The following is an 18583-nucleotide window of genomic DNA, read 5'->3' on the forward strand; positions in this document are numbered from 1 at the left end:
TTGAATGACCAGATAGACATTTTCTAACAGAGACAGTAGTCTGTTGAAATGGAACCGAACGTGTCGGTGCTTGACTCACCAACCATGTCTGTCCTATATTCCTCTCCCATTATGAGGTCATAAATGCTATCATTAGATATGCAGGGCGCAAGCCATTATTGCTGCCGCCCTGATCGTTGCTAGAGGGGAAACGAGGCGAGACACAAATGGTTCTGCTTTTCTGTGCTTGTAGGAAGAGATACAAACATGGCATTAACCAAACTGAGCTACCTTTTCTAGCTGGGCTTCAGTCCTTATGACGCAGCTCACTTTCTATCCATCTTCCTCTCTCTCGAATATATAATATTGTTCTTTATGTATATGCCGTTTATCGGACGGTTTTATCCAAAGCGACTAACAGTCATGCGCGTATACATTTTACGTATGGGTGGCCCCGGGAATCAAACCAACAATCCTGGCATTTGCAAGCGCCATGCTTTACCAACTGAGCCATACAGGACCATCTCGCTCTATTTTCCTCTTTCTATCGTTCTTCCTTCCCCAACTGTCTCACTCTGTTTATTTGGAACCACGTTGCTTTGAAAGGTTTGGGTGGGCCAACTGGACAGACAACATTACACCTCAGAGCAGCACCACAACAGACTGATGAGCAACTTGTCTAGACACTCCAAACACCACAGAACAGACTTAGACATCCTTATTTTCCAAACCACTACCATCACATTCACTTCAACATTATTATTTCAAAGTGCTGTGCTCATTAGACAGGTATTATAATATATAGTATTACAGTATTATAGCAACCTGCATAATAGGGGTCACCATTGTTTCTCCACCCAGAGATGTGAGCGCTTCTTTCAACTTCCTTATAGCTGACCTAACCAGGTTAATAAAGCCAGGAGAACTCGCCGTCTGTTTCGGCGCAAACAAGAGACCAGAGGTTCTCCTTCGACTCCCCATTATAGCTGGCAGCCCTCTCCCTTCCCAGCATGCTTTGAGGAATATGGGCAGCATATGCATGCCCTGACCTTTCCCTTCAGAAGGATCCGCTAATGAGGTACCTCTCTTTTGCTATCCACTCCCTCCTCCAACGGCCTCTGCATATCAAACCCAATGTGGCGAGTTGGGCTATCTTGGTTGTTTTAAGGGTATTTGGTGATTTAGGGAAAGAAGGACAGAGTGGGAAATGATCAGCTGTTGCTGATTATGTTCCTTCATGAACAGGACACCATGAGTTTGGTTTGATCCCGGGTCACATGAGCCCAATCAACCAACATCCCCACTCTGCTCTCTATTAGAAACAGAGCAGAGTGGGGATGTTGGTTGATTGGGCCCATGTGACCCCGGGAGGGGGCGGGGCTTTGTGTGTGTTTGTGTGGGGCCAGGGGTCCCATCTTTATGTGCTCTTTGACACCAATATGATCGAATGGTTAGAGAAGGGTTCAGACAGTAGGTCTGTTGAATGGAGGGCAAACAGTCTTGTCCAAATCACTGGGATTGTTTTCTCAGCTAAGCCTGGCCTGTAGGCGTTAACCTCCCCCCTACCCCAGGCATTGATCCAGCCTCGGAGAGGAGAGAGCCAAACAATATGACCGCCGCTGTAAATTTACTGTAATACAGCAAGCGACCTGAGCAACATGGAACTGAACTGTTCTGTGTCGTTCATGTTGTTGCTGTTGTGGTAGATCTAGTTTTGCATGAATTTTGTAGTCACTGAACTGGTTGGTGAATGTGTTGGATGAGGATTAAAAAGTTCTGTTCAATGGCCACAATATGAAGTTATAATGCATGACAAAAAATTGTGAGGCCTCAATTTTTATAATTTGTAGTTTTGGCATCATCTCAGGATTTTATTTGTAGTTTATTTAAAGAAGATGTTCTTCTTTATGGAGATGATAACAGAACGAGAGGCCTATAGCTTCATTGCAATTTGGAGTTGTCTTATGAACTACTTACCTGTTGCATTGTTTTAGTAACACTGGTGTAAAAATGACTTCTCCCTCTGTGTGTGTTCCTGCAACTCCTTAGGGGTAGTACTGGTTAATGCTGGTAATAGGTCCCTCTAGTGTTGATTTGGTGTACTATCGTATATTTGTATAGATGGTAGGCTAAAGTCAGATGTAGGGATAAAACATTTGGTTAACTTTCAAAAAATATATATATATATTAAAGTTTGAAAGATATCCCAGTTGGAAGATTCCCGGAATCAGGAGGGAATAATCAGGAAATCTGGAATTCTCCCAACAGGATTTGTGTAAAATTGATAGTTACCAGAATTGTGCAGCCCCAGTCCACCCTATTTGGTTTTAGCTGAATTAGTTTCCCAAAAATAGACAAGCTGTTAAAAGTTTGGGATCATGCTTATTTATGGCAATACTCATAAGATTTTCTGTGTTTTTTATTACCATTTTGGAATGTTTACTGTCATTTGTTTTAGAATTGCAGAATAAAGAACAGTGATAGCAGGAGTCAATAAAACACAATTTATACATATCAGACATTTAAGAGATGTTCTTATCCAAGCTTCACACTGATAAACTTCTTTATAGCTAAAAATCAACCCCCATGGGGAATTAAACAGTCAACTGTATCCCTAAACCATTTTATGAGTACATCTTTAACTGTCTATTGAGTGACAAGCACAGAGTCGTTTTCCTCTGTCTGTATCAGCCAGCCAGGCAGAGTACTGAACTAAAAGGCCCCGTCAGGCACAGACCCAGTCCCTGCTGCAGCCTGGATCGTCATTGATTGTATTGGGATCGATGCTACCATTAACTGTGGAACAGTTTTAGGCTTTAATTATGTAGGGTGTCAATGGCATTTATCCTATCAGGGCACACCCGCCGAGTGCATTTTCCAGTAAGGCCAAAATCTTTACGATTAGTACATTAGTGTCAGTCTGCGGGCTAGGGCCATCCCTGGGAGGGATTAATAATACCCATACCACCGCTGGACTAGAGCATGGGGGAGGTTAGTGCGGGGCAGAGAACTACTGTGCCACCCTGTGGTTAGTGTGGTGTATTGTAGTCACCTCTATGGCGCCTTAAACCCTAACCGACAATGTCCACATAAAGTGGACAATTACTTTATTTTCACCTCCCATCACTTAAATGTGGACATTGTATTAAGGAAATTGTATTAAGGAAATTCAGACCTTCAACGGAAAAGCTAAAAACAAACAAACTGTGGCCAGGATTCAATTCAAAACCACTCTATAGCCCACTTGACATGTTAAAGGTAATTTCCAATTGAGCCGACATCTGCTGCGTTTTCCTTGAATGCGATCTCCGCAAGGGGGAGAACGTGGTAACATTGCCTTTAAAAGCTGCTTGGCCAATTGGATTGAATCCCGTCTGTCATCATTGTATCCCGATATAATGATGACACAGACGGGATTCAATCCAATCGTGCTTGTAGACCAAGCAGCTTTTAAAGGCAATGTTACATATAAGGAACATAATGCATATAAGGAACATAATTCAATTAACTTTAATAGTCACACTTTTCATAATGTCAAGAGTGAACACCAGGTGAACGAGTATTGCAGTTACTTTAGCACAAGTTAATATCCTTTATCTATTTAAATGTGATCAACAGCATGTTATATGTTTCGTATATTTTATTAACAATATTAACACTATTTAACTGAAGGAGTGAAGTTGATCTTGGAATATACAGACTATGCCATTTAAAAGCAAATGCAAGCAAATCGCAAAACCTCTCCTCCATAAGTAAATAAAGCTTGAAGAGATATAAAAAAAACATTATGAAATATGCTTAGAGCTCATTGCTCCCCAACTATATTACACATTATTGGACATACAAAATCTAAGGTATGGCATATTTATTTTATGTGCATGGCACCATGTCGACTATTATAAAGATATGGTTTCCTTCACATCAATACAGCTGTTGGTGCACATTAGTAGATGATTTTGAAAAAAAGTGAATAATGCATGAAATATTGTGCCATATAAACTAGCATACTTTATTTTGTAGTTGTATTGTGTGTGTTTCGTTGTATTTAAATGTGTGTGACTGTCCTTGTCTATCAGTGTTTTGTTACTTGTCATGTGTTGTGTTTTTTCTGGACCCCGGAAAGAGTAGCTGTGTCTGCAAAAGCTGGGGAGCTGGGGAAATAAACAAATATAAATACACCTGTACACTGACAAAGGATACAATATCTGAACTTTTTCAACAGTTCTTTAGGCCTTTCCTAGGTAATCAAGACCCAAACAATACACAGAGCAGTAAGATAGACAGTATTAGAAATGGGCAACTGGCTAAGGGAAATGAGTGTAAACTATACCATCATCCAATCTATCATCTTTCCCCTCTTTCCTCTACTCCCAAGAATTACCCCAGAATCAAACTACCCCCTACTTTACATCCACCATGAGGCTCAACTGAATAGATCGACCTCAATAAAACGCTTTGTATCAGGCACGCTTTAGCCCTCTATGTCCCCTTCTCCACAGTAAGGCCCTCCACCTTCACCGTCAGGCCTTCCTCCACTGTGAGGCCCTCAGGCATACTGCCACACGGACCAGAGGGTCCCCAGGGTGATGCTGTAGGCCAGCATGGCCACCAGGTAGACCCTGAAGAGTAGCACGTCCAGCACGTAGCCCACCTGCAGCCACTCCTTGGCGATGTCCCGGGACTCGTCCCTCTTCTCCAGGAAGCCGCGGATAGATGAGATTTCCTGCAGGATGTTGTCCATGACGGGCGGCGTGTTGTCACGCACCACAGACAGGCCCCCCAGACCCCGCTCCATGATGTCCCCGCCACCACGGCCGCTCTCGCAGGTGTGGTGAAGGTGGTGGTGGTGGTTGCATCGAGCTGCAAGGGGTCACACAGGGAGAGAGTGGGGGGGGGGGGGGTCATATAACACGATTTATTTGCATTTTGAGTATCCAATGTTGTGTTAAATGCTTAAGCTAAATAAGCTAAATGTATATATTGGCTCAAAAAGACAGACATTGTACCGTATATTGACTATTTCTAAAGTGGGAAAACAAAACTGTAAATGTATATTTGTATCCTTTTCTCTCTCTCGCTCTACGATAGGTGTTGTAATGCTGCTGCATTTTTTTCAATCAATGAATACTGCTGAGAGAGAGAATTCTATAGTGCCTTAGATCCTTCAGCTCACCATGATCTACTGCCCAGGTCTTTCTTGTCCCTCTCCCTCCCTTCCTTTCTCCTTCCCTTCCTTCCTTCCTGCCCCTTCTTTCATACCCTTCTTCCTACCCAACCCTCCTGTAGATGAATTACCTGGGCTGATGTTGTTCTCTTTGTAGTGGCCCAGATGGTCGGAGTCCCTGGACAGCATGGAGCACAGGCTGTGTTTGTTGCGGATGCAGAGGAGGACTGTGGCCCGCTCCAGCACCAAGTGTTTGAGCCACTGGGGTACGTGCGGCTGCAGGTCCTGCTTATGCACCAGTCGCACTATCAACACTGTCTCTGTCAGGCTGATCACCAACAGGGCCATGCACACTACAAAGTATACACCTAGAGAGAGAAGGAAAGATCGATATTACCTCTGCACACTGCAATGTACAGCCCAAATGGCATCCTATTCCCTATGTAGTACACTACTTTTGATCAGGGCCTTTTGACCAGGGCCCCAACAAACATTAGTCCTTCACCACTTACTCAAGCTTGCAATCCCAACCTTAATGACAAATCTGAGCCAATAATGCACCAGCTGCATTTCCAGTGGTGTAAAAATACTTCAAAGTACTACTCAAGTATTTTTTGGGGTGGTATCTGTACTTTACTAGTTATATTTTTTTACTTTTACCCCAATATGTACTGTTTGCTCCCATAGATTTTCCCTGACACCCAAAAGTACTTGTTTAATTTCAAATGCTTAGCAGGAGAGGAAATTATCAAATTCATGAATTTATCAAGAGAACATGTGGTCATACCTACTGCCTCTGAAATGACGGACTCACTAAACACAAATGCTTAATTTGTAAATTATGTTGGAGTGTGCCCCTGGCTATCTGTAAACAACAACAAAACAAGAAAATCATACCGTCTGGTTTGCTTAATATATTTAAAAGGATTTATAGCGTTTACTTTTGATGCTTAAGTATATTTAAAACCGAATAATTTTACACTTTTACTCAAGTTGTATTTTATTGGGTGGCTTTCACTTGAGTCATTTCTATTAAAGTTCCAATGCAGCTGTTTTTATCTCAACATCAAATCATTTCTGGTTAACAATGAAGTACCTTACTAACCACGTTTCCATCTGCAGTTTTTATGCGAGTAAAGTCATACCGTAAAAAAAAAGAATCAGGAAAGCTGTGATGGAAACCGGAAGTTTCGGTCCAATTTTTTAAATACAGACATAATTTGTTTGTCCGACATGGTGGGATCTTTTTGTCTGTAAAAAATTACTTATGCGAGAAATGGTGGTGGAAATGCCTTTATGAGCAAATATTGACATAATAACCATTATACCAAAGTAAACTTGGAGTCACGAGATGATTTGTTGTGTGATCCTCCAACTATGGCTCGGGGAAACCATGCAGTTTATTAATCTACAGATTTAAATAAGTGATGAACTTCACAAGGTGGTGAAAGTGCAAGGTGATGAGCTTGATGCTCATTTCCAATAAATATCCAGGGTCTTATTCTGGTGACATGATGATTGATGCTTGACTGCCATTTGACAAATACAAATATTCTCACTATTATCCATAATACTCTCATCATGTATACTAGCCTACCCGCACAGCCTAACCGCACTGTATCTGTGAACTGTTGCCTAGAGTGTACGTAACACCAAAGTAGGCACATTTGCTATTTAACACAACCGTTTTTGTGACAAAACTATCAGTTGAGTTGAAAAGGCGATGGAAACACATTGAACTTTCGATTTTTAGTCGGTACAAGAAAACAAAAAATTACATTTTGTGTGCTCTAGGTCATCACGCACTGATTTATCCACAAGTTTGTTCGGTGGAAACGCCACTGGTGGGAAAATGTGCAGATTTTCTTTATGCAGATTTTTGAATATTTGCATGAAAGTCAATCTCCAACTGGATGGAAACCTAGCTACTGTGATTGTTTTCAATTCAAATGGTAAAAAAGAAACAAATAGCTTCTTAGCTAAGAGCAAATTCTCAAGCAAGAATTTGAGTGGGGAAAACAGAAAATTTGCCGTTATTGGCAGAGAGGTTTGGAACTCTTTCTTATTGGTCTAATAACTAGTTTACCGCATGGTGATATCATCGTGGAAGGCCAAAATGTCCTCCCACCAAAACAGGCGGACATTTCAGGCTTTTCAAACAGCTCTTACACTAAAAGGGCATTATCATCCTTTTCACAATTTCAGGGTATTATTCCAACCTCATAGTATGTAAATGTATATAAAACACAGGTAAATCATGTTTTTGACTGCACTGGGACTTTAAGATATCCTTGCTTTTACTCAAGTATGACAATTGGGTACTTTTTGCACCACTGCGCATTTCTCTATCTGACCTATGAGCGGCGTCCCGATGGCGGTGGCGGGCAGCGTGTCAGAGACGATGATGAGGAAGACGGAGTAGCCCAGAAGCAGGGTGATCTTGAAGGACACCCGCTCTCCACTGTCCGGAGGGAGATAGAAGCCCACCAGGTCCATCACCATCAGGAAGATGCTGGGCAGCAGCAGGTTCACAGTGTAGAACAGAGGTCTGCGTCGGATCACCACCTGATGACGTTCATCATGATCATCATCAATAGAGCAGTAATTAACATAAATTAGTCATGAATAGGTAGGTACGCACTTCCACATCTATAGTAGTTACAGATATCTGGCAGAACAATGTTTTGATGGTAGACAACAATATACCCACAAGTTCTAGCAATGACCCTGAAAGTGAGGTGGGAGTGCAGACTCTATAGATCACCTATAGATCCTCAGTCATATACTTTTGTTAATTTTCAGAAAAGTAAGCCTGTTTTCTTTTTATGACGCATAAGAAAAACAGCCAGTCTCAATACATATTTAATGCAGCTCAAGATGTTATAATAAAGCCTCTTGCAGTAGAGGTCAAAGGAAATATCCTCATATAGTTCTATATTATAGTATCTAGTATATCTTCTCACTGAAGGTCTTGCCTTTCTGTCAGGTTCAGTTGGCTTTGAATAAATGGATTAAGCGAAGATATTGTGTACATGTAGGTGTTGAGGGGGTTTTGAATAATTGAAAAGTATACCATACTGCATATCATTTTAACAGGTGTAGATACTTGCTAAATTGATGTGGTGATCTTTGCCAACCCTATATTGTGCTCTTTTAACTATTGCCATTTATTTAATCATCACGCACAGGGTTGCAAGAAAACTTTCCCCAAATTCCCAGGTTTTCCAGAAATCCTGGTTGGAAGATTCCTGGAATCAGGAGGGAATAAGCACAAAAACCAGGATTTATGGAAAACCTGGGAATTTGGGGAAAGTTTTTTGCAACAAAAATGTTGCAACCCTAACCATTCTTCTACTTGACTAGGTCAGTCATTGCCAAATAATATATTTCCATAACCTGTCTTGAATACATATATATACAAGGTAATGAATGATTATATTATGCACACTCACATTGAACTTCATCTCTGCATAGGAGTCAATGTTGTCCAGACTGAAGCGCTTGTATTTAGACAGGACATGTAGCAGCTCCCACTCCCCCTGGTTCATGAAGACACTCTTGTCCACCTTGAGTTCCTCTGCGCTCCTCATCAGCTTGAGATCAATGTCATTAACTACAGACACAGAGGAGACAGAGACCAGTGGGTTCAGATCAATGTATATTATGTAATGGACATTATCAACTGTACCCTGCCACAGATTATTTTGTCGTTTTTTAGCGGGGTGAAAATGGTACGTAGCATCTGGCACTGATGACATAGAAGACATTTATATTGAGGTTATTTTGAAACAAAAGTAGAAGACAAATTACATCTGTTCTTCCTAATTCCAGAAACTATCAAGATGGAAGTAACAAAACAATAGAGGACTAAGACTGAGTGAGGGCATGAAAGGGCATTCTTACCTGGTACTTATGTGCAGTTGTCTACAGTACTTAAGTAAAAATACTTTAAAGTACTACTTAAGTAGTTTTGGGGGGTAAGATATCTTTACTTTTACTCGAGTATGACAATCGGGTACTTTTCCCACCACTGCTGTATGTGCAGTTGAAAAGCCTTACCTCACATGCAAATTACTATACAACTAAATAATACATGTCTTACGGGTATGGAGCCAGCTCTGAAAGGTCAGGCTGCAGTTCTGGACGTCGAAGGGGAAGTTGTAGATGTTGAGAGTGCAGGCGGTCACCACCTGGATAGGCTTGTAGTTGCGCACTAGTCCATAATGGGTCACGTACACATAGGGAATGTCCGGAGACTTCCCCACATCCACACTGAGAGATTACGAAACACAACAACTCAAAGCAAAAAGATGCGAAAAATATGTTTGTGGCTGATTCAAACAACTAATATTTTAGCGTAGGCTAACTCACACTTTACACTTTACTTTTGTAATGCTTTATCAAAGTACCCAATTTTGTCAGTTTACATCAGAAGATAAATTATACTCTTTTATACAGAATTTTATTTGACTAAAATGATGTTATCTGTATGGCCTCATGCGTTGTCCTACCACCACAATAACGAAACACTGTAGGCTACTTACAACTCGTTGATTAGTATGTCAGGCACCCACACATTCGCAGTCGGTATGGACATTTGATTCACATCATCAAAGTCCTCTGGGTTCCATACCAAGAATTCGTCTGTCCATTCCTGATAAAGACTTATAGCATTATTTCCTGATACAGAGTTATAGCATAAGCGCAATAAGCATGGTCTAGTATTAATAATTAATGAATTAATTAATAAGTATTGTATAACGGCTTATAACTAGTTCTGCTGTATTTTTAAGAATGTTTTAAATGCTTGGAAACTTTTTCAACAAAATCCATTAGTTTAAATAGTTATTTTACTGTTACAAATAGTTATGTCTTACCTGCCTGTACCATATATATGTTGTCAGAACCTGGTTCTTCTCATCCTGTTGTAAAACACAGCAGCACACAGAGGAAATAGTGAAGATCTACATAGGCTACACACTATTAGCTCAGTATACTGAACTCTACTATGTGATTTATACGACATACCACACTGAGGATAGAGTACACCATAAGGTCGATGGCCACCATTGTGCAATTTCGCCAGTTACGCACGGGTCGCACACCCTTCTTGTACCCAGCACTCAAGTATTCGGAGAGACGTACCAAGGTGGCATTGGCAAAGCGTCCGGTATTATTGCTCAGTTTCTTGACTAAAACAAGTAAAACACATTGTTACAACATACGGATTTAAACATAATGCTATCCACTAAAATGCAACATATTAAGGGTTGTACAATTATTATGTTGTGTTAGCCTATAGAAAATAGCAACCTCCGTCAAAAACGCCACAGCCTATATGGAATGATTTACCTGTGCAGGCTCTCGCGGTTCCTTGAATCAGAAGCAAGACCAGCGCTGTCCAGAGTGCTGAAACTCTCATTGTGACCAAAGTTTCACTTCACCGCCTTAAGCTTGCCAAAAACGAGCAGCGCTCAGCTTTGAGATGTAGCGGTCAACTGGCGCCGCCCGAGACCCATATTCAGGATTGTTGACTGTAGCCCAGTGTCTACTGTATCATATATTAGTTCAATTATGTTTCCTGCATTCTGGATAAGGCTGGTTTAGCCAGCTGATGTAACTATGAATATGAGGGTGTGTCCATCGTTAATTTAATGATGGGGATTGGAAGCAGTGGTGGTTATGTCACCACCTACCCTGAGCAGATAACTCCGAGCAATCATACTATTTACAGTATCTGATCGTGTAGCCAGATGTCTCTGTGCGGATCAAGTTTCATGTGGGATATTGGCATTTTTCCTTCAACTCAATCCTCAATATCTTTCATACCGTGGGGAAATTATTGATCTCTATAAAATTCCAAACACAGTATGATGTAGGCCAAGTCTATGATCTAGTTGTATGTAACCTACAACTGCGTTAAGACATTGATTTCCTGAACATACAGAAAATTATAGGCCTATTTTCTATTGAGCTTGCTTTTCAACATTGGCATATGGGAGGTCAAGTGCAGATCGGTTTTCTCTTCTCTCACTAACAAGACCGAACTGACATTTGATACTGATGTTAGACATCATTTTGTTCATTAGGTTAGCCTATCATTTAAATCAGTTGATATCTTAAACTGTGTATGTTGGGGAAATACGTACTGTAAGCTATAAAAAAAATAGAGTCGTACACGTATATATAACTCCCAGTAATTTATTGGGTAAAACGCCAACATTTCAGCACCACTGTGCCTTCTTCAGGGTAATGACATTACACTAAATCATTTTCTCTGGGTGTGCGCCAGCTCATGCTTTTAATTAGGGGAAACATGTACTGAAATCTACAACAACATTGAATTTATTACTTTTATTATGTGATTGGACGAGATAATACTATTGGAAAAATAATGTCCATTTATGACACACACAACAACACTTGAAAATATGTAGTCTCTTTTATTAAGGATTAACATTGCAGGCTATGTTAAAAGCGTACAGGTGTATTAAGAGCAAATTAGCCATTTTCTTGGCAATAAACATTTACTCACTGTACTGGCTGGAGGCTTTGATATGATTCTAAAACATCTATATCCCTGTATAACACCAGCTAAAAACAGGATAAACAATCAAACCAAGAGCCACAGTTGATTTAAAAAAAACTTGCAACAGGACTTGCTTGATATGATGGGGAATAAGAAGTTACATCACAAGTATGAATGTACAACATAACATTACAGCAAACAATAACCATTATTCATTTCTCTCCTCAACTCAGGGGTGGCCATACAACCGGTTGTAATGTGATCTGCTCAAAGAAAAATGTCTGCTGTTCAAGTGAAAATTCTATTTACAAAGATTGTTCCCAGCCAAGGGTTTTATGAGTAGCTCATGTGTCTTTTTATGACTATCAGTGAGCCAACAGGGAATGCAGTTGCCTAAGCTTTGAATGTGCTTTATTGATTTGGTACGAGTTTCATGGGATTATGGTGATTCAAGTTAATGTGGAATAACATCACATTGACGTTACGGAACGTGCCCGGAGAATAGGAGTAAGATATCTTTTTATGAAGATCTTCAGTTGAAGGAATATGTTAATAGATCAGCCCATATTGATTTATGGGCACCATCTTCCAATTGTACATGGGAATACAGTGTTCACTCAATAGCTTCTAGCTACAGTATCAAAAGAAAGGGGGAGAAAAGGGATCACGTCGCCCTCATCAATAACCCTAAAAAGACTTAAAAATATTAATTTTTCTGCAATAAAATGTTTTCTCCTCATGCCGATAACACTTGAACAACAATTCCTCCTCTCCTCATGCAGAGCTCCAGCTGGCCCACAGTAGCAGCAGAGTGCTGGCGTAGACGACCAGGATGAGCAGGTAGACTCGGAAAAGAAGGATGTCCACCTTGCAGCAGAGGGCCACCCAGTCGGCCTGGGCCGAATCGTCACTCTCCCCTTCTTGCAGGTAAAGTCGCAGGGCCACCACCTCCTGGAGCAGCCTCTCCAGCTGTGGAGCACTCTCCTGGAGCTCACTCAGGGACAGTAGGTCCTCCTCTGGAGCCAGGTCAAACTCATAGCCTGGAGGGACAACATGAACTGTAAGTGGGGTGATAAAGGGTGATGCTGGGGTTGGACAAATTAATGTCCAAAGAGAACAGATCTATTTTTTTCCCCAAAGACAAGATTTTGTTGCTACATTGCAATCTTATCAAGGTAAATGATTAGGTGTACGTGTAGACATACTGTAAAGATGTATAATTTATATGATTCATTTGATGTTAACACAGAGGAAGCTAGAGATGTTGTCAACATGTAAACGTGTCAGAGCTGGCCATTACAAATGAAAGAGAATCAGAAATCTGAGGTAAATAAATCTGTGATAAGTTAGGAAAACAACCACGTGCTAAGTGTTTGTTTCTCATACCTAGTCACTCTCTTATGTCCTATGACCTAGAAATACAAAGCTTCTCAACAACACAGCCTCCCTCTCACCCCCACACTGATCCACGTCGACCAGCGTTTTGACAGAGGTGAAGTTGCTTTCGAGGAAGGTCTGGCTGGACGAGCCGTACTTGTCGAGGAGGCAGGCGGACACTGACATCTCCTTGACCTCCTTCTCGTTGTGGTGGAGGAGCTTCACCACAAAGATGGAGATGGATAAATTCAGCACAAGCAGCGCCATGCAGACTGCAAAGAACACACCTGTAGGATGGAGAACACCAAACATCAACAACACCTGTTAGAAAAGGACAAGTCTTCTTTTTTCCCCAAGACATGTCTCAAGATGTCTTCATAAATATGTCTCAAGACATTTCACAAAGCATTGGCCATGGCTGGGTATGAATGGCATGCTTGGTGTGTCAAACAATATTAGAGAAAGTTCAAAACAAAGATGAGGAAAGGAGCTGGTGTAGGATACCTATGAGTGGTGTTCTGATGGTGGTGGCAGGCATCTCGTTCATCAGGTTGACCCTGAAGACAGTGTAGCCCAGGAGGATGCTGGTCTTAAAGGTGATACGGGTGCCACTGTTGGGCGGCAGATAGAAGCTGATGATGTCCACCACCATGAGGAAGATGCTGGGGATGAGCAGACTCACCACGTACAGCAGGGGGCGCCGGCGGATCAACACCTGACCAGTGGGGGGGAGCAAGATGAAGAGAGAGAGCGGGAAAAAGTGAGAGCGGGAAAGAGTGAGCGAATTTGACTTTGATTGATTTCAACTCACTTTCCTCAACTGAACCCACAAGAAAACTCTATTCGATAGTATTACCCTCCTATTCTCCTCCGGTGCCCAAAAACACACAAATCCCCTCAACAACCACTTTTACAATGAGCCATAGTGTAAATGTAACCCAACCAGCCCTGCTGGATAGACACTCCATCATTAAGTGCCCTCCTGAGCTGAATGTAGAACAGCAGCCTTGCCTAGCCTATCTTCGCAGACCCACCTGCGCAGGGCCAAGAGCCCATTTCTCTGGCAGAACAAGACGGCCATTGATCAGCTGCCACAGAGACAGCCTCATTATGGTGCCTCTCTCTCTCAGCATGCTGGACGCGCCTCAGCCTCATCTATTAGCATTAGCGCTTAATCCCGTCTGTGAAGCCCTGGCTGATCCCTTTAACTTCCTCACAGCAGGAGGACAAGGAGGATGGGATGGGAAAAAAACGACTGTCGCTACTCAATCTGCTTTAGTTGTCATTGTACAGTCACATTCTCCCTACAAGAGAAGTGTGTACTTTTTTGTTGCATAGACATCAAACCGTTTAGAAAATCCCACTATCACACCTATTCACATATTCTATATTTACCGACTGGTTGGATATGCATTGCTGTGTAAATCGATACAGATGGCACTAGACGTATAGGTCATATTTGTATTATTTAAATGACTTTCATTCAAATCAAGTATCTAAAGGGAAACAAAGAGATATCTGTTAAAAGGTAGGCACACACGTTGAACTGGATGTGGGCGTAGTCTCTGTCGTCCAGGCGGAGATGCCAGTAGCGGGAGGGCACAGACAACAGCTCCCACTCGCCATCGTCCATAAACGACTTCTGATCATTTGCGATCTCCTCCGCACTCCTCCACAGTGTCAGGTTCACCTCATTCACTGCATACACGATGGTACAGGTCAAGGGACGGAGTTTAATGACACAAGCCTTAATGACACTCAGTCAATATGACCTGCTATTGATTTGATATTATATCAAATGACTAACTACTGTAATTGACTAAATACTGTATGTATGATAGCCTAATGCATGCATTTTGTCTATGAAAAGATATTCCATTACTATTTTGCACTTCTAATTGTGTGTTACTGCCACGTCATCCATCTGTGCAGATCCAGATGTGTAGTCATTTGACTGGGTAGCTACGTTAGCATGTTTACATCTCTCTAGGCTAACCTGAGTGAAGCCAGCTGCGGAAAGTCAGAGTGCAGTTCTGCTTATCGAAGGGGAAGGCGTACAGCTCCAGGTCACATGCAGACACCACCTGGATGGGTTTGTTGTTCTTCACCATCCCGGACGAGTTGACATACACATAGGGGATGGCAGGGGACTCCCCTACATCCACACTAACAGGGGGAAGACCACAGACTTATGGGTAAGATGGGAGTTCCAGCTGCTTACAGTATGTTGAACATGAGACACTGACCCCAACATGCTGACCAGACCGCGTGTGCGCCATTGTGTGCATGTTAATTTTGTCCATCCACACCAGACGCAATCAGGACACGCAGGTTGAAATATGAAAACAAACTCTGAACCAACTATATTAATTTGGGGACAGGTCGAAAAGCAAACATGTATGGTAATTTAGCTAACTAGCTTGCTGTTGCTAGGTAATTTGTCCTGGGATATAAACATTGGGTTGTTATTTTGCCTGAAATGCACAAGGTCCTCTACTCTATTAATCCACATATAAAAGGGTAAACCGAGTTTGTTTCTAGTAATCCCTCCTCCTTCAGGCTTCTTCTTCTTCATTGGACTTTATATGGTGGTTGGCAACCAACTCTAAGGTGCATTACCACCACCGACTGGAGTGTGGACCTCAGTTCATCTTTCAATAACCCACATGGGTGAGGATATGGGAGAGGTGGGACTTGCAGTGCATCAAGCATCACTAATAGAACCAAGTTCTATTTTAGCGCCTTGATGCAATGATTTAATAACATGTATGTGTAAATATATTTTTCAACGCACGAGTGGTCAGCATGTTAGGGTCAGCACACTTGTCTGTCATTTTAAAGTAAAAGGACAAATATTTAACATTTCTGAGAAGAGTCTAAGGGTATTGAGTAATGTGAGGGTATTGAGTAATCCAATGACATGTTATGTAATTTGAACAGGAGTACATACGGTGTCAAATCTTACAATTCACTGATGATGAGATCGGGCACCCATATAGCATCAGAGGACAGGGAGATCTCAGTGATCCCGTCAAACTCCTCGGGGTCCCACACCAGGAACTCATCGGTCCAGATCTGACATCACAAATGGGAAACGCATCACAAGACCATTCATATGAAGTACATGACAGATGGGTGCATGACTGTTTTGGCATTCAACAACGCAATTGTTGCATGCCAAACAAGGTTGAAGTTGCATTTGTTGAAGCAGGCTCCCTGTCTTCCAGACAGACATGTTATACAGTGCCTTCAGAAAGTATTCATACCCCTTGACTTATTTTGTGTTATAGCCTGAATTTTTCTCTCACCCATCTACACACTACCCCATAATAGCAAACTGAAAACATGTGTTTAGAAATGTTTGCAAATGTATTGAAAATGAAATACAGAAATATCTAATTTACGTAAGTATTCAAATACATGTTAGAGTCATCTTTGGCAGTGATTACAACAGCTGTGAGTCTTTCTGGGTAAGTCTCTAAGATCTTTGCACACCTGGATTGTACAATATTTGCCCGTTATTGTTCTCAAAATTCTTCAAGCTCTGTCAAATTGGTTGTTGGTCATTGCTAGACAACCATTTTCAAGTTTTGCCATATATTTTCAATCAAATTTAAGTCAAAACTGTGACTCAGCTACTTGAGAATATTCACTGTCTTCTTGGTAAGCAACTCAAGTGTAGATTTGGCCTTGTGTTTTAGGTTATTGTCCTGCTGAAAGGTGAATTCATCTCTGTGTCTGATGGAAAGCAGACTGAACCAGGTTTTCCCCTAGGACTCTGCCTATGCTTAGCTCCATTCCGTTTCTTCTTTTATCCTGAAAAACTCCCCAGTCCTTAAAGGAAAATTCCACCCAAAAACTATCTTTTGGTATTTGTTTCATTAGTCCATTGTTGACATAGTCCCAAACGGTTTTGCTTGTCAGCAATCAAGTTTTCAATATATGTAACTTTCAAAATACGTATTTATATGTTTTGAAAGTTACATACAGTATCTTGAAGACTTGATTGCTGACAAGCAAAACCGTTTGGGACTATCATTAACACCAATAGAAGAAGACAATTCATACCAACCTGCCGGTACCAAATGCTTGTGGTTACTTGCTGGGTCTTTCCATCCTGTAAAAAGTAGATTTGTATTATATTTTTGTGTGTAAATTGGTTGGGCAGATTATTGAAATGTTTAGATACAAATGGTCAAAATGTATTTACTGAAACAAGATTAACATTTCACACAAAAATAAAAATCGATAATTTTGACAATGTTTTCATTTCTTGTGTTACATATTACCAGAAGCATGGCAGGTAATTGTATTGTATTTTATATTTAAATAATTAAGGATTTAGATAAGGCCGTATAGAGTTATTTTTCTTTACCACATCAAGGACCGACTGCAGTATGAGGTCTATGTGGATGAGTGTGGGTCTGGTCCAGTTCTGAACAGGTCTCACTCCACAGTCGTATTTACGCAGGAGGGTCCTGGTGAGCTGGTTCAGAGCAGACCTCTTGGGTTTATCTGCTACCTGTTCAGCTAGAGGGGCTGAATGGAAGTCAAGTAGTAAATCAATCATATGAAATTCAACTCATTGATATATAGGGTTACAAAATGTTCTATAGTTTTTCAAAAATGTCCAGGTTTTCCAGAAATCCTGGTCGGAGCATTCAGAATTTCCTGCTTATTCCCTCCCGTTTCCAGGAATCTTCCAACTGGGATTTCTGGAAAACCTGGGAAAGTTAACTAAATTGAGCAACCCTATTTCTATCAAATAAAACGCAAACCCTGTCCATCTTGTATATGACAAAAGTCTACCTGAAAATGTACGGTATTAATCTATTCTCAACATGATTATTGTGTCAAAAATGTTAATTTAAGACCATTAATTCAATGTGCTATGTTTACAGACATTGTGACATGTCTCCACAATGGTTAACTCCACTACTAAGAATGAAAAACATGCATATTAAACATAATGAAGAAACATGTTATTATTAAATAAAACATGTTTTCAGATTGGGTTGCAAAATTCCAGTAACTTTCCCCAAATTCCCAGGTTTTCCAGAAATCCCAGTTGGAATATTCCTGGAATCAGGAAGGAATAAACAGGAAATCCAGGAATCCTCCAGCCAGGATTTCTGGGAATTTTGAGGAAATTATCGGAATTTTGCAACCCTAGTTTCAGAGTTGGTTAAAACCCTGAGATTCAAACGGATGGACTGTCTGTGATCATACAATTGGATTTACAGGATAGGAAGCTCAAAGAAGGGTTGCATTAAGTCATACATTTGCAATAAAATAACAAATAGCATTATAATAACACACACTCCGACAGATTTAAGCTAAAAATGTATTTGAAAACTGTTACTAGGTCCACTGTCTAATTAACATGTCAATCATCTTTAAATGTAAAGTTGCTTGTTTCATGTAGACAATTCTTAATAGCACTGACTGGTAAATTGGTCTTTAATGTTTGTATTTAATTCCTCATTATGGATATTTAATCCAAAACTAATTGTAGAAGAGGAAAACTGTGTGAG

General features: G+C 40.9%; 1 protein-coding gene and 1 pseudogene across 1 annotated transcript; both read right to left on the reverse strand.

Annotated features, from left to right (window-relative positions):
* Window positions 1-2469: 2469 nt before the first annotated feature.
* On the reverse strand, window positions 2470-10751 carry LOC139530821 (5-hydroxytryptamine receptor 3A-like). Its single transcript, XM_071327552.1, has 9 exons — window positions 10496-10751; window positions 10172-10335; window positions 10021-10065; window positions 9688-9797; window positions 9246-9415; window positions 8596-8756; window positions 7498-7708; window positions 5275-5511; window positions 2470-4839 (listed from the first exon to the last, which is right to left on the reverse strand). Exons 1-9 carry the CDS (start codon window positions 10563-10565, stop codon window positions 4526-4528), a joined length of 1482 nt encoding a protein of 493 aa, XP_071183653.1. The 5' UTR covers window positions 10566-10751; the 3' UTR covers window positions 2470-4525.
* Window positions 10752-12393: 1642 nt separating this feature from the next.
* Window positions 12394-17619, reverse strand: LOC139564598 (5-hydroxytryptamine receptor 3B-like; annotated as a pseudogene).
* Window positions 17620-18583: the final 964 nt, after the last annotated feature.

The sequence above is a fragment of the Salvelinus alpinus genome, chromosome 1 (genome assembly GCF_045679555.1).
Source record: "Salvelinus alpinus chromosome 1, SLU_Salpinus.1, whole genome shotgun sequence".
Classification (NCBI taxonomy): Eukaryota; Metazoa; Chordata; class Actinopteri; order Salmoniformes; family Salmonidae; genus Salvelinus; species Salvelinus alpinus.

Excerpts from the sequence above, each read along its gene's own strand:
- LOC139530821 (XM_071327552.1), bottom strand. The coding sequence starts at position 10,565 with ATGAGAGTTTCAGCACTCTGGACAGCGCTGGTCTTGCTTCTGATTCAA. Across the intron at positions 9,416-9,687 it reads GACATACTAATCAACGAGTT|TGTGGATGTGGGGAAGTCTC; the intron begins GTAAGTAGCCTA and ends GTAATCTCTCAG. Across the intron at positions 7,709-8,595 it reads ATGCAGAGATGAAGTTCAAT|GTGGTGATCCGACGCAGACC; the intron begins GTGAGTGTGCAT and ends GAACGTCATCAG.